At 37.6% G+C, this 17,287-nt stretch overlaps 1 protein-coding gene across 11 annotated transcripts in view; it reads right to left on the bottom strand.

Annotated features, from left to right (window-relative positions):
• Positions 1-677: 677 nt before the first annotated feature.
• Positions 678-17,287, bottom strand: part of LOC127627418 (serine/threonine-protein kinase MARK2-like) — a 52,967-nt gene continuing 36,357 nt past the window's right edge. For 2 of the 11 annotated variants that reach the window (XM_052103757.1, XM_052103764.1), the window contains exons 10-19: positions 16,370-16,508; positions 15,866-15,978; positions 15,470-15,590; positions 15,236-15,354; positions 15,048-15,136; positions 10,974-11,111; positions 7,192-7,452; positions 6,117-6,143; positions 3,515-3,553; positions 678-2,985 (exon numbers count right to left, since the gene is read on the bottom strand). In XM_052103757.1, the coding sequence (XP_051959717.1) occupies positions 2,550-2,985; positions 3,515-3,553; positions 6,117-6,143; positions 7,192-7,452; positions 10,974-11,111; positions 15,048-15,136; positions 15,236-15,354; positions 15,470-15,590; positions 15,866-15,978; positions 16,370-16,508 (1,482 nt within the window). In that variant the 3' untranslated portion in view covers positions 678-2,549. The remainder of the gene's footprint in view (positions 2,986-3,514; positions 3,554-6,116; positions 6,144-7,191; positions 7,453-10,973; positions 11,112-15,047; positions 15,137-15,235; positions 15,355-15,469; positions 15,591-15,865; positions 15,979-16,369; positions 16,509-17,287) is intronic. The other 9 variants (XM_052103759.1, XM_052103758.1, XM_052103767.1 and 6 more) reach the window with 9 other exon arrangements.

The raw sequence follows: 17,287 nt of genomic DNA on the forward strand, positions 1-17,287 counted from the left end.
GTGATTTGATATGTAATGATTGACATGGACACACATACGCAGAGCAAAAGTAATCAAGAGATATGTTTTTTTTTAATGTATTTGTTTGTTTAAAGATGATCTACAACTTGTTTTGAAACCTTAACAGACCGAGCAGAGATGTTCAAGCTGAGAGAAAATATAATCTGTAATTTGTAGATGGTCCTTTAGAGATCATTGCCCCCAAAGAAATCATTGAAGCTCATTGCCAAACTTGCCAGTATTAATAATTTACTGATAACATCCTTATTGCACCCACAGAGAAGAAATCGGAATATGTGAATATGAAACCAACTTAACCGCAGATGAAAAGTGTCCATATCATGTTTGTTGATAAAAACCTCTATCGTAAACTGATTGCACACCAAAAACATATAATACTCCTTTTGGCGATTTCAACCCCTCATGAAGCACTTCACATATTCGGTTTTTAATGTTCTTTCATTCTATCACTTTTTGGGGATTACTGCACATCAACTACACTCTACCTGCCATTAAAAGGATAATTGAATTACATATTGTGATTAGCCTCTAGGCATGATCATGATTTCAAGCACGTTTACGCATAGATGGCACTATGTGTAATCCAGCTCAAAAAGTGATCGCGAAGGTGTACAATGAAAAGGAGTTATATTTTGGTCTGTTCTTACCCAAAACCAACTGGATCACTTCAGAAGACAATGATTAAACCACTGGAGTCTTGTGTATTACTTTTATGCTGAATGTATCCCTTTTTTGAGCTTTAGGAGTTCTGGTCACCATTTACTTGCATCGTAAGTACCTACAGAGCAGAGATATTCTTTTATATTTTTTTGTGTTCAGCAGAAGTCAGTCATACACATCTGGGATGGAATGAGGGTGAGTAAATTATGATAGAATAAAAATTTTTTGGGGTGAACCATCCCTTTAAGAAAGGCTAAAATTAGAAATACAGTTGCCTGGTAAACCTGCGTCGTGGTTTTTCCTACCATGTAGAAAACCCTTGATGTGTTTTACATGCAATTTCTGGGTGGAAAAAAGTGGAAAGTGCAAATGTTCCGGTTCTGAATCACACAAACATACACACACACACACACACACACAAACACATATACATGCATACACACACATATATAACACGTTTAGCCTGGCAAGATACTCAAGAAAAAAATTATTTACAATAACATTCGGACATGTTAGTACATTACATATTACAACTAAAATGTGTACCACTTTATGATTAAACCTTTTGTTTATTCAGATCATGAGCTATGTTCCTAATGATAGGCCTAATAATATTATAAAGTGTATACAAAAATGGTATCTGATCATGTAAACAAAACATTTGTGTGAAAACAGTAAATTCTCCTGGCTATCTCTTGTTGCCAGCTAAATAACTATACAGATTTGCCCAAGTCTGTGTGCTTGGAAATGTTTAATATGTATTGCATGCTCTTTAAATCAATTAAAGATTAAACAAAAAGGGAATAAAACAGCAATGATAAAAAAATTTTTTCATAAACTTCAACAGAAATCTTTCAACTTCTGGTTTATTCATATTATAATATTAATAATTATCTTCTCCAGAGAAAGACAACAAAAAACAGACTCCAGCAGTGCAGCAGATTGGATCCAACCAGCAAATCTTAATTACACTACAATCCACCAATAATTACTTAATTGGCCCTTAATTAGTTTCAGATATATAACCCCTGCAGCAGAGGAAAAAACAAACAACAACAAAAAACTAATTGTCTGGGCATAGTGCCAAGAGGTGATTCACCTCCAGTGCACTGATGGATCAAGTCAACACTTCCATTTCAGCTCAAATACCACACTGTAATTGTCTACTGTGATGTAGACATGGGACAGAGGTTAAGAATAAGACACCATATTTTCTGAATCAGAACCAATCAGAGCATGAAACGTCAAAAAACTAAAAATATTAATTACGACTCTACTGAATGTGCTTAACCACTTGAATATTTCACGATTTTGTGTTGTACATTCAGTGTCACACCGCCAATCTCTCTCTCTCTCTGCTCATCACAGGTTACCTGGAATTGAAAGTAAGATCAAGTAATATGGTGGTTTACCATTGTTTGTACAAGGGATGGATGGGGTGGGGGGGTTTGAAGAGAAAACCACTAGAAATTGGTTCCAGTTTATTAACATCAACATCTTGTCACTGTCTCTTTTAACTCTTTCAGTATTGAGGACAATTGTGGGGTCCAAGGAAAACCACAAAACTTGAACAAAATTGCCACAAATAAAGGATGACAACACAAAGTAGGGAGGAGGGGGTGATAAAGGAACAGAAAACCCAAACCAAGACAGAACACCCCCAAAAATAATCCCCCTGAAAATGTCTATATGCACAAATGTCCCCCATAAACCTGTCTTAACTTTCCCCCCTTTACAGCCTCTAGACTATTCATTGCTGCCATAGAGCTTATAACTCTAATCATTTTTTTCACAGTGTCTCCTCATTCCTAATTTATGGGCTGCAAACATTCCTTAAGATCTCACCTTTTCCACTGATATCCTCGTTCTCACAGTTTTAGTTCATTGGCGATCTTAGAGGCAATGTTCTTGAAGGCAATGGAGGTGCCGGAGATCCTTTTAAAGCGCACCCCGTTGAGCGAGAGGCGAGGTAGCTTGCACACCTCCATCTCCCATTGGACAAAGTCATCGTGCGTGGGGTTGCCCGAAACACATAGGAGCATGAAGCGCTCGCGCAATTCGTACTCGCAGCTGTTGGAGTCCAGAACTTTCCGGATCTCCTTCATCATTTCGTTGGGCTCCATGGAGGATGTGGTCTTCATGCTCCAGGTGAAGCGTAGGGAGCGTGGCTTGGTGTCCTTGGAGGCCAGGGTGGACGAAGGAGTGCTGGACGCTGGAGATGAGGAAGAAAAGGAGTCCTTGTTTTCATCTACTGGCAGCCCCTGGGTACCTTTCTCCATCTTGTCTGCTGTGCTCAACATGGGTCTTTGGTGAAAACGATGAGAGCGGTACAAACAAAAAAATACAGGTAAACAAGAGGAATACAAGAAAACAATCAATAATCAATCTAACATATAAAAAATGGCAGGTGATCCAAGCCTGACATGTACAATTTGTTTTACTGCAGCACATTCGGGGATTGGATGTTTTTATCATCAACACAAACACACCAACATGGTGCAATGGAAGACTACAATGCAGTCAAAATAAAGGCATCTGTTAACAAATTAGGTGTTTGGGTCTGGATAAATATATTTTAAAAATACAATTAATAACATTTATTAAAAACAGATGTAAAGACACTGAGGAATTATGGGATTGAAATGTAAAAAAAAAAACCCCATCTGATTAGGGTTCTAATTTGGCAAGTTATCCAATGATTCAAAGCAAAATATCTACTTAAAATTACTATTAAAATCCTGAATTCATGACATCTATATATCAGTGCAATGATTTTATGATTTCAGCAGTACGCATTTAATGATCAATGATTTTTATTAGTATATGTCCTCACCTGCTGGCCTCATCTCGACCCTCTCCCTCATACGGACTCCTCGAAGAAAACCAACAAATTTAGTCTCTCAATTAAGTTAACTTATCTTATTGGTGCTACCTAGTCCTGTCCATGTGGACCATATCAATTTTCACAAATTGCTCTTTGCATCCTCTGCAATAATAAATATATATCCGGACATGGTCATTTTATGCCAAAGATTCTGACATGTCCATAAGTTACGTAGACCATACACATTACTAAATATGTTTACCAACTTAAGGATTTAAATCCAGTTGCATTAGAACAATAATTCATAAACCATTTACATTTTATCATTATTTAGAACATTGGAAGCAAAACATAAATGTTCAAAATCCCTACACCAACTTCTTGACAAACATTTCCTAACCCTCAACCTTGGTTGGGATCAACACACTGCCATATATGCCACAATGTATTTAGCACCTGTACAAATAAGCGGACGATATTTTTTCATAAGGGTCTTATGTGGTGGGACTATTTATAACAACAAAAAATTTAAAGTGATTTAGATACTAAAAAAATGGACAGCACTGATGTAAATCTGATGTGGCAAACTACTTGTATTCAAGTGAGAGTTTGTGATGATCTGCATGTGGTGCAGTCTGGAAATGTAAGAGCCTAGCAATTTTAAGATAACCCCAAAAGGCACTGAAAGTTACAAATAATCTTTAAGAATAAATCTAATTGCTGTAGTACCTGGAGTAAAACTGGACCACTCGGGGTCCTTCTACACCCAAATCCTAAACTTAAGCTTGCCAGTGAGTGATTATCTGGAAAAAAAATATTAGCTGGTGTGTATTTGTCTTCTAGGCTTATTTTTTAATGTGGATCATAGCCAAGCAACTTTGTCTGCTCACATGTATTTTGTACAGTTGCTGAACAAGTGACTTTAGCGAGGTGTGTGTTGGCACATTCAGAAATTCAAACAGGCAGGAAAACCATTGTACAAGCCATCTCCAACAGCCCAGAATGAGAACGAATGGACAAAGCAGCATGTTTGTTTTAGCACAGCCATATAAGAATCATAAGCAGTAGACCGTAAGAGTAGAGAAGCAGGAGTCATCCTTTAAAACCCTCACCATGAAAACACGACTCCCACTATGAACTTACTTGGCCTATTAAGCATCAAATTTCAAGCTTCATGTCAGCTTTTAGGACACCATCCACAGAATGTATCCACATAGAATTATTCTCCATTAATTCTACAATCAAATGTGGACACATCTACTCCGTGATCTAACATGGTCTCCAACTAGGGATGAGAATCAAAGAATTCTAGATCTGGTCCCTTAAGGTTTCCATTAACAATTGTTTATTTTCAATTATTTTTGAGGAACCCTAAAAGCAACCGTATATAATGGTCATAAATATATACCTAAACACTGTTTCTTTATAACTTTTCTTTTAAACAAAAGTTAAAATCTCTAATACAGCTCTGGCTGTTTAGATTAAGAGACTCATTTGATCAACTTACACTGACAATGTGTGAATCTTTTACCAATTCACTAAAAGTTCATAAGAGTTTTCAGTTCACAAATCAGACTACAAAGGTTGTGTTTTAGGTTTGATGCATGCAGCCATAATGGACATTGCAATAGCATGTCTTGTCCATTTATTTTCTTTGTATTATTTAGCAGTGCATTGTCTGTCTCTCTTTTCACATTCAATTCAGACTGCAAACTCAAAACTCAGATAAAAAAAAAAAAATATTTAGCCCTGGCACTGATGATTAAATACCAGTGTAATGGACACTGTTAAGAGTATTTTACTATGGTGGTTCTGTCCAGATCTATGGAGGCATGCAGTCATTAAAGAACCAATAACACAGACCAAATGTCACAAACACTTGGCTCCAGTTAAAGTTTTCCAAACCTATGTATCAAAACTAATATACATCTCTGCAGAACAATAATGGGCTTTTCCCAATCTGTGGCCATTTACAAACCAGGATGTGCATTTCTCAACAATCCAATGCAAGTAGGGAATCTCAACATAGTAGGCAAATCCTGTAAAGCAGTTGAAAAATGCCCATCCCGGTTTGAAAAAGCCCATGATTGGGAAATGCCAATTTTTATACTGCAGAGATGCAAGTCTCACAAAAACTGTCAAGGATAGGGTTAAGAGTTTATTAGGCCTGTCTGCTCTAACAGTAATTTGAAACACTTAATGAAGATCTGGCCAACCTGTGGAGTATGACACAGAATTTAACTGCATTGTAGGAGTGTAGTGATGGCATCACAGAAGAAGGCTCTGGGAGACCATACACAAGATCTGAGGCACAATGTACATGACCGGACTCCACGGGTTCAGACGAGGGAAGAAGGGGATGTGATGTGAGTGAAAGAGGGATGTGTTATTCATTGAGAGAGGAGGCGGAGGAAGATAGGGCTGGCAGAGGTGAGTCAGGCAATGGATGCAGAGCATTAGTATAAAGGATATAACCATGAAGAGATACTTATATATGGAACAAAAAGGAAAAAAACCTTTGGTCAAGACACAAGACACCACAGAAGGAATATAGAGCACAGAAAAAAATGATATTGTCTTTGGAAAACTCAAGGGTAGTGTTATTGCCTACCTTCTGGGAAATCTGAATGAGAGATTTCTACAAGAAGAATTAAGGAAAAAAAAGAAAAAAAAAAGGGGGAAAATGTTTCTCAAATGTGCACGAACAATTGAAAATGTAAAAAAATAAAAAGATTCAATACTTCCTGTTTGCCTGTCAGGTGAGACATTTAAAGAGATAGTAAACCCCAAAATGAAAATTCTCTCATTTACAAACCCATATGACTTTCTTTTGTGGAACACAATTGGAGATATTATGACAGTCTTAGTCACATGGTGAATGATGACAGAGACTAAAACTCTGCCCAGCATCTCCTTTCGTGTTCCACAGAAGTCGTCGTGTGAATTTCGAACAACATGAGTGAATAAATTAGAATTTTCATTTTTGGGTGTCCTATCCCTTTAAAGTAGGACGGATCAGTATTTAAGCAAAGCTTCTGACTATGGTTTGTACTGACCATTAGTGTTAGCTGGAGGGTGTGTAGTCAGATTAAAGAATGGAATTATACTTAATGGTTACACACAGCCATTTAGGATCACTGATATAGTGTGAATGCGTTTTTATGGATGATGGACGTTAGATCAGGGTCTGATATAATAGGTTAGTTATCCTTGCTGCCATCTCGCACACTTAAAACCATTTCTGCTCCAGCAGCCCTTTCTTTCAGAGTTTTTTTATTTTAGCCATAAATTACTGTCATTCCAAACAATTTTGTCTTGAAAGGAGTACTAGTGAGAGTCATGAGATATGTGCACGGACACATAAAAACACATTTTTAAATGTGCCACAATTTAAAACGTTTCATTTTTATGCAGTATTGATAGAAGCCTATAACCAGTGTTCCCACACATTTTCACCAAAGGTCAAAGGATTTTATTTAAAAATAATTTTATCGAGATTGCACTAACAGATTACATATTAGCTGAAGAAATAAGGAATGACAATTGAAACTTCCATGACTTTCAGGCCTTGAAATCACAATTTTACTGTGGGAATTCTGTAAAAGTATGACAGTTAATGTTGAAACTTTTTGGTTGATTTTTAATCATATACAGTTTCAACCCACATTGATCCATCATAAACTCACCTGCGTACAAATTTGGAAGTAAACTTGCTAAAGATGCCTGTTCCGGGACGGCGCACATGGCTGTTGCCATGGGAAAGAGAAGGAGAGGCAGAGGGGTCATTGTATGCTGAGGCTTGTTGGTCTCGTGTGGCTCTCTGTTGGCCTGCGTGGAAAGTGCTTCTGCTAATCACCCCTCTGGAGAAGTTGGTACGGTCTGCCATTGAGGAAATGTTTATGTTCTGTGCTGAGGGAGACACCAATGGCACTCTCTGCTGGGCTGTGCTGTTTTTTCAGAGATGCATACAAAATGAGAATAGGTTAAAACATTGTTATCGACACTTGCTATTGACACACACACACATACACACACACATATACATATATATATATACACACACACACACACACACACATACACACACACACATACATATAGACACACACATATACATACAAATAAAATATTATGTAGTTAAGATGTTAAAGACCCAATTAAATCACTTTGAGCACAGCAGTTTCCGGTTTTCCTATTGAAACAAGAAGTTTGGGTGGGACATATCAAAGGGCCTGTCCCATAATGGAAAAAAAGCAAATAGGCTATAGTTAAAACACTGCCATGAACCATAGTTTACTATTTACAAATACTTGACAGTTTTAGATGGTTTTAGGAGGAGGACCATTCTCATTCTATGGAGCATTTGACTGAACGGTGAGTCTTTGTTTTGGTCCGTTTTTCTGGAAGAGAAAAACTGTACATTTTAAACATGTATATCTGCTAAAGGTTAATTTAGCTAACTTTGAGTACACCATCACACAGATTACCTTAAATTTTATATATATATATATATTAATTCCATGGGGTCTTTAACAGTAAGGGTCAATATCATGCAACTATTACCAACACTAAAACTCTAACAAACACACTGAAACTTAAATGAAGAAATACTTCACGGAGGAAGACAAAAAACCTTTGTTTGATAGCATGCATACAACTGTGAAGCAAGTATTTAAAGTTAAAGGATTGCACAAAAGTCTTTAGAAATTTAGCTAGGTTGATTAAAAGGCATTACGCAAGCAGAAAGACAAGTTTTCAAACAGCTTTTAGTTGAGGATATTAAAGCGCTGTCTGGTTTGTTTGCAGAAGACAGCAGTGGTGCAAAGAGTGCTGTTGAGACTTCAGCAGGAGTGTAGATTTATAATGGTGGAGGAGGATGGAGCAGCAGACTTACAGACCCGCAGTATGATGACAAGCAACATTTACACATCACATGCATCAAAGACGGAGGGTTTTGTGGGAAGAAAAGTGACATTTATTAATCTTTTATCCAAAGCGATGGAGACAATTGAGTTAGAGACGATGGGTGGGTTACGGGTTAGAAAACAATGGGCTGTCAGATGTGTGACGTAAACAAATTTGTTTCATGTAAGGGGAAGAGGGACGGCGAGTGAGAAAGTGGTGTTATTGTGACAAAGAACTGGTGAGGGAAATGTAGGTGGGGTTAGGAGATGATCACGGGCCTTTTAACTGTCATTCCATTTTTTTACTAGATGTCAATGGTTCTTGTCCATGGATGTCACATATTCGGGTCCCATTTATATGTTAGGTGTCTTTAACTAATATGTACTTCCATTAAGTTTAGTTTACCCAAAAATGAAGATTGTGTCATAATTTAGTTATCATAAAACATGGCGGTATGCTTACTTTTAATTGTTAGCACTGGTGCCAGTGAAGTAAAAAAATGAATTAGTACAAAGGACAACTAACTCTGGTACCGGTCTCAATTTTGCCCACAGGTTGTAATGTTAGACTCTTCAGCACGGTTGTGTGACCAGTGAGCAGCATAGAAGGAACATAACCGTGACCCTCCCTGACAAGTCATAAAAGTTTGAGCACTCAAGATTTGACAGTAGTAAATCTCACATCATATTCCTTGAGCAGGTAACATGTTGCAACGGTCCTTGTAGGTGGTGCAAATATGCGAATGGGTTAATATTTGTCATTGCGTATCAGAATTTAAAAATTGTTAATGTAAGTTGTGTGTTCCGCATAAGAAAAGAAAGTCACGGGTCTGGAATGACATGAAGGGGAGCAGAATTATAATAGACCAAATTTAGATTTTTGGGTGAACTATTCTTTTAAACATTTGATATAATGTACTTAAGCTAAGCGCACACTACACGACATGCAGTCGGTGCCCTGCAATGCACAGGATTTGTTTTCTCTCGTGTCGATGTGCACACTACATGACTGATTGTGTATATCAACTACACAACGATTCATCCCTGACAGTGTGGACACCTGACGACTCAATGGCCAGATTTGAAACAGGCTTGAAATCTGTCGTATAGCTTTTGCGATGAGTTGGGCGAATCACAGAAACGATGGTCATGCAATGAGAGACATCAAGTCACAGACCAGTTGCCGACTCAAAGCATTTAAGGAAATGAGCTAGGGTGCTTTCACACAGTTCGATTGTTTGGACCGAACCATAGTTAGGTTCTGTGCCTCTGCTGGTCTATATTCGCGTCATATTATTTTAGTCCGAACTGCGGTTTGATTGCATCATCAACGCGAGTACAAGCAGCAGCTGTAACAAGGTAACTACTCAAGAAGTCAGCTTCACTGTGCTGTCAAAGTATTCCTCTCTTTAGATTTACCACCCAAACATTAACTGCAAAGAAAGACACACGTGTATGTTTGCCACTGATGAGTTGAATGTGCAATGATGTGATTAATGTTAGCGTTTGTCTGCTGTGAGCCTGCGGATGCGTTGCAAGAGATGTGAAGAATGTGAGCTACTCTCTGGAGATTTATTTGTAGACAAGCATGTATGAGAAATGCAATATACCATTATAATTCCGATCAGTAAATATAATTTGCCAGTAAAGATGCAAATTATACATCAATAGCGGTTCACTTCCGCAATTTGGTACAATTGCGTTCACATTAGCGACGAACCATACTGGAGCTCACATAAACCGTACCCCAGACCACCTTTTCAAGTGGACTTGGGTGCAGTTTGCGGGTGCGCACCCGAGTTGAGGGAAAGTGTTCACATCATCCAAACGAACCAAACTTTGACGTCATTTGAACCCGGGTGTGAACCAAAAGTTCTAGAGTGAAAGCACTTCTTGAGTCATGTAGTGTGCGCTAGGTACATACGTGTTGTTTAGCAAAACTGTCATGATATTCACATTTGAGGTAGGGATATGGACGTTTAGGGTAATGGTTCGCATCAACAGTGTAACTACATGCAGGTACTTCACATTTAAGTACAATGTAACGATGTGTAAAATAAGTATGTTGCATCATCATCTTAGTATTTTTTTTTTAATTTTTGTTATGAAAGCTCACAGCTAAGTCAGAAATTACCTTTCCTACTAAGGGCCGATATTTGCCCCCTGGATTTGATTTGCAGGGGCATTTATTTTTTCCAATCATAAAAAAAGCTGTCAAACACTATAATGTATTTCCATAAATTCCCTAACCAAGTAATTATAGCTTATGTTTTATGTAATATTATGTATACCTAGGCCTAGAATAGAAAATGAAATAAAATACAAAATATATCAGATGTAAAAAAAAATTTGACTCCACATATTGAATTTTGGGGACATTTGTCACTTTTAACATCCGTTAATCTCTCACCCTGGCACACAGCAGTTAAAGACACCTAATATAAAGTGAGTCCCACATTAGAAATCTGAAAAATCTCAGACAACAAAACTTCAATTCTCTCTTGGTCCCTAGTTCTTGAAGTTGAATCCCCCACTCTTCGAGTCTGGCAATAACTGCCACTTGCCTGGGGCGATGTATGTGGATGTCTGGGGGGCTTGGATGGGAGGAGGTGGACATGGACTTGTGGTGGCGGGTGCGGGATGAGGTGGCGAGGACCGTGGCTGCTGAGGCGGTGGATGAGCGGGACCCTGGAGTGTTCAGGCTGGGGGGGACGAATCACAACAGCCCCCATGTACAGACACCCCCACATACAGAGTGGAGGGAGGTATGGGTGAGGTTGTAAAGCAGACACGTTAGATTCAGCAAGGGTGAAAGTATGGTTGGAAAATTGGAGAAATAATAGGGTTATATCAGACAAAAGAACACACAAGGAAATAAAAATACAACACTCATTTTGATAATGCAGATTTGATCTTCGGGGGATATTTTGGTCATAAAATGTCTATTTTTAGGCATTTTTATCACTGAAGATCACACAGCCTGTCAAACTCAAATTAAACTGGCATTATCACTGGAAAGCTCGCTCTCTCTCATTCAGTGAGAATCTGTATTGAGCTGCAGTGATGATTAAAAGCGTGAAACGGACTGACAGTATAAGCCTTAAAGGCATGACGTGCATTTAAAAGCTTCTGAATAATCACCTAAATTATTAAATAGGTAAACTGCATCAAACTTATGATAATACTTGCAGAATAGATAGCAGTATAAAAGCAGATGACAGACTGTAGATGCATGCGTGTATTCGTCTGTTTGTGTGTGTGATCTTGTGACAGGTGTTCCGTCAGTGCCATAATGTCTGTGTTTATTGCTACTCTGCAATTTGACCTTGCACACATACATAAAACTCAGCGTTCTTTCCGTGTCAGCATTCTGAATGCGTCACTGCTTGTCACCTCAAGCAAACTTAAGCATCCTTATTACACTGCTGCTCTTCAGTTCCCATTTCTCCCTCTTTCTTTCTCCCGCTCTCTTTCTCGGTGTGTGTAACCTGGTAAAGGGGGGTCTGCCAGATTAACTAATTCCAGATTAAGGGATGGGATTTACTGCATGAGTTTCAATCAGTGGTAATGTATCAGAACATCAGCAGTACTCTAACTGCAACTGCATGAGTTCAACACAGCACACCTTACTGGAAAACATTAAAGACATTTTCCAGGTTATTTACATCGTGGGCCCAATCAACAGCACCTGAGGCATGCTGTCCTTTACCATAGAACATTTTGACTCACCTCTGTGTTTGTAAAAATGAACAAAAACATGTTTACTATAAAGCAGTTGTCCCAGAAGCATAGCAGACAAGCAGGCCATTAAGTTTAATAGCAGTGTGAAGTTTGTATTTTTTGTTAGACCCCCGTTTACACCTGGTATTAAGATGCTTCGAGTGATCCGAGACGATAGATATAACTGCAAACATGTGGTCCCTTAAATGAGTCTCCTGTGATCACTTGTGTTTGGATTTGTAGGGGAGGGTCTCTGTTTTATGACCACATACATCAATCACTATGTCAGTGTGCTACTGCATGATAATAAAACGCAAAAAAGTAATTCAAAGACTTTTTGTCAAAAGACAAAAGATGCTAACGCAAATAAAACCGGTGCACTAGATCTCCTAGAAGTATTTGAAATTCAATCTAAACAACTGCAACATTTCTTGCCGAATTATCCATATTTTTAGTGGAGTTACCTTTATTAACCTAAGCTTAAGATGTGTGTGCTTGTTATCTGTGTCTCTACATGTTGATATGTGATACACTGAATATCAGTGTGAAATTCTCATGCTTGTATATGTATTCGCTTTTTAAATGTTTTGGACTGGACGGGTATTTCCTTTAAAAGCCGCACGTAACCAGTATAGTTTAAACTCTTGTTCTAGTGCTGCAGTTGATTGACAGTTGAGGGGTACTGCTTCACTGCTGTTCAGAATGCATTCAGGACAGATGAACCTTTACACCTCAAATGCTATGTGGCCAAATGCTTTTTTGACTACCAAAACACTTCATTCTATTGAGCTGCCTTCACTGGTGGCACTTAAAAACAAACTTACAATGCGACTACTGTAGCCCAATTCACAAACAAATTGCTTTGAGCTCTATTGAAATTCTCAAAAGGACTCATACATTTACATTTATTCATTTGGCAGATGATTTGATCCAAAGCGAATTATAAAAAGGGAATACAACATTAAGAGATTCAGGAGACCGTAGTACGAAAAGTGCTGCATCACAAAGTTTCAACTGCATCAGAAAAATATTATCTGAGACAGATTAGTGTGCAGCAAGAAAAAAAAAGAAAAAAATTATATATATATATTTATTAATTATTATTAGTAGTAGTAGGAGTGTATGGACTCATACACTGATCAGTAATTGGTTTAAATCAGTCTGATGAATTCTTCACTTAATGTCCATTCCTGCTATCATTGCATGTATTCTAAACAAAAGATTACACATGATTACTTTTTAGGTGGTCATGACATGAGTGGAAAGACTGGACAAAACTTTAGAAAGACAGGGTTGGTTATATTCTATAACAAGTCTCATGCTAACGTGTAATGACTATCTTATTTTTAAAGAGTGAAACAACCCTATATGTAAAAAAAAATCTATTCGTGATGAAAGCCTATAGCTGAAAATGCATTTCCCATTTATGTGTATAAACTGAGAGACCAGTCAAGTGTTGTCTGTGGTTATCGACAGCATACCACATATACACGTTGTATTGAATGAATACGATTTCAAACCTAAGCTGTCAAGCTCTTGAATAGAGGCTTTAGCATTTCACTGCAGCTGTGCATTAATTTGTGCATGATTCATCTTTTCTTTAATACTTGCACTAAATCTGAAATCCCAAAGGTGGTGCAAATCTATCTGAAAAGACTTCAGCTTCGCACTGTATGCTTGAATGTGCGCAATTTTCAATGTGAGAATGTATGTGTGTGTGCATATAACAGGATTATGTTTCCCATGCTGGCAGGGCAGCAGAATGACAGAATGAGTCGAGAGCAGAGAAGCTTTCCAAACATTGTAAATATAAACATACATGCATACACTACTTCTAATCAGTGTTATTGTTAACGAAATCTAAAATGAAAATTTTTTTTTTTTCGTTAACTGATAAAAAACAAACTAAAAAACAAAACTAATTTAAATAAAAGGTTCACAAATTAATTGTAGATACAGGATATATTTATAAAAAACCTTTACAACCTGCCTTTAATTAAAATAAAAATGCCACTAGGCAAGTTTGAGACACTTAATGTCGATCCTAAATTAAAAGGACAAACTGAAATTAATATTGAAACAAAAGCTAAATTATGAAAGGGTTAGGGCACCCAAAAATGAAAATCCTCTCATGATTTAATTATCTTTAAACCATCCTAGATTAGTTTGACTTTCCTTCTTCAGCAAAACTGAAGTGAAGATTTTGATAAGCCATTTCAGCTCAGTTTGTCCATACAATGCAAGTGAATGTTTGATGCTGTTTTTGGCCCAAGAGGCATATTATATAGGCAATATAAAAGTAATCGACGTGACTCCAGTTGATCAATTAATGTCTTCTGAAACAAATCGATCGGTTTGTGTAAAATATACATGATAATTAAAAGATAATTATGTTTATTAACAATGGAGCATTCACACGTGAGGTCAGAAACGCATGCTTTCTATACAATAGAGGAACGAACGTCACTGTATCGTTAGGTAATTTCAAACAACAATCCAGCACTGGCTGGAAGCAATGATTTAAAGTAAAAAAAAAAAAAATTACACCAACTTATCGGTTTGCTTCAGAAGACATGAATTGATCGACAGGAGTTGTGTGGATTATTTATAAGCTGCCTAAATATAACTTTTGGACCATCAAATAGCCAGCAGCCTGATGGCACCCATTTACTTGCATTGTATGAACAAACAGAGCTGTAATGTGCTTGTAAAAATGTTAACTTCGGATCTGCTGAAGAAGGAAAGTCATAAACATCTGGGATGGCTTAAAAGGTAGTAAGTCATGAGAGAATTTTCATTTTTGAGTGAACTATTCCTTTAATTACCACACATTTAATTCAGGTCCAGTTTGTAGAACATGAGTTTGATCCCATCTGATTCATCATAAAGTCTGTTTATAAACTGAAATGTGGCAGTACCTGTCCTTGCCATTCTGTACTCCCAGAGTGGCTCTCTCGGTGATTGGAGAGTTCCTGCTGCGGCTGGTGCCTGAGGAGAGGATGCTGTTCTATATGGCATACAGAGATAAAGCACAGAGAGATCAGTGATTTGAGATCAGAAGCATGCGGTTTATCAGTCTTCAGTTCCACAGTGGTTCTGTACTCACGGTGGAAGGGGTAGGAGTCTTCTTATGGTCTCCGGAGATCAGTGGGCTGGGAGGGACTTTAGTGGAGCTGCCTGAACCAGCAATGTGCTTACTGTCACCCTGAGGACGCTTGGAGGAACCTGCAGTGGAGAGGGACAAAATGACACATAACTGAAAAGTTTAAAGTTTGAGTGTTTAAAAGTCAAACAAACCTAAGGGAAATGGTGGCTGATGAGTAGCAGAATAATGGCTTACTTTGGTCTGTTGATCTGCGGGACTTCAGATTGGAGGAACTACGTTGTCCCTTGTGAGAAGGTGATTGGGCATTGTTTGTGAGGTCAGTGCCTAGGCGGGGCTTTATTGAGAGCTCATCCAGCTAAGAGAAATGAATAAAAAATGTTTTAAAAAAAGCATCATCAACTTTTCTTCCATACCAGCACAATTCTGCAGAACTCTGATTTACTCTCGAAACTCTGTATTGTGGTTCTACAAGTGTGATGATTTTCTTGTCTCCTTGCTTTGGGTAAGTGTCTGCTAAATGTTTGACCATAATGTAAATGTAACAAGCATCAGTATATGGATCCAAACATAAGTTATCACACTACACTTCACAAACACACATAAATTTACATTGTCTTTCGAGTAACATACCTCAGAGTTTCTATAGTCCAGTAATAAGTAAGTTGCCATGACATCATTGTATCTTTGGTTGATAAGGGAGTCCTGTATCTCATCTAGAGAATATCCCATACGTAGCATTATATCTGAAGAGATAGATGAAAGAAAGAATTGTATTGCTATTGCTTGCCATGTTCCTCACTTTGGAGAAAAGCATCTGCTAAATGAATTAATGTAAATGTAGTAGATAAAAAAAAAGCTTGATGACATGAAGTAGTTTCCAACATTCTCAAACCTTAACTAAAATAGTATTATAACGAACAGAAATATTACTAATGCACAATCCACACACAGAAGAGAGACAAGAAAACAGAAGCAGGAAAAACATCAATCGTTGCTGTAACTCACAAATAAAGACGCTCAGCAAGGAATTCAGATCCAGTCCCATCACCAAGATTTATCACCCAAATATAACCCATGTGTGTCTCAAATCCCACCCACCACCACCACCACAGCCCCGGGCCACATCTGCCCCACCTCTCTTCCAACCCCCCGCACTGCTGGGGTGCTGACCTGTCCTCTTAGGGTCCTTGTAGTCAGGTTGGGGTTCGATGTAGGGCTTCAGCTCATCATCCTCATGGCCCACATTCATCCACCTGTCCTTCATGATCTGCTGCTGGGTGTAAGCAGAAGAAAAGAGCAGGAGAATGTTAGAGTAGCTAAACTGTTGATTGCTGGTCTATGGTAGCATGATGCAAAAGGGTCTTTGCTTTTATAAAGTGGGTGCGCAGTGACCGAAATGTGGAACATAAATGATTACCCTAAATGTCAACCCAAATTGTGGTTGGTCACTTTAAACTAGGACTGTCAATCGATTAAAATTTTTAATCGAATGAATTACATGGTGTCCCGATTAAGTAAACGCATATACAAATATTTGCTGAGAAAGCCCCTCATATAACAATAATTCAATATATAATGATTATACATATTTATATCAATATATAATTATCTTTAAATATTTAACAATGAGAGATACATATACACACACACACATACACACACACACATACATACATATATATATATAAAAATAAAATAATTCTGATAATTAAAATGCATTACATTCTTAATCATTGATAAGACAATACAAAAAGCGGCTTTAGAATACAATGTATTGTTTACCACCATATTATTGATCATAAGACAATCATTGGCATACAGTTCACAGCAATCCATTTCACAAGTGAATTTGTCAGTCGGTTCGAGATTTATTATGAGGTCTTGTTTAAGGACCCGTCAAATTTACACCTGCGTCAGACATTTTCTTTAATATATTTTTTATTAATGCTTATAAAACTTTTACATCTAGAGCCAAGAGGTATATTAAAACAAACAACAACTAAAAGGAAAATAAATAAAGTTTAATAAAAATATCAAATTTTTTACATATTT

The sequence above is a fragment of the Xyrauchen texanus genome, chromosome 34, assembly GCF_025860055.1.
Source record: "Xyrauchen texanus isolate HMW12.3.18 chromosome 34, RBS_HiC_50CHRs, whole genome shotgun sequence".
Classification (NCBI taxonomy): domain Eukaryota; kingdom Metazoa; phylum Chordata; class Actinopteri; order Cypriniformes; family Catostomidae; genus Xyrauchen; species Xyrauchen texanus.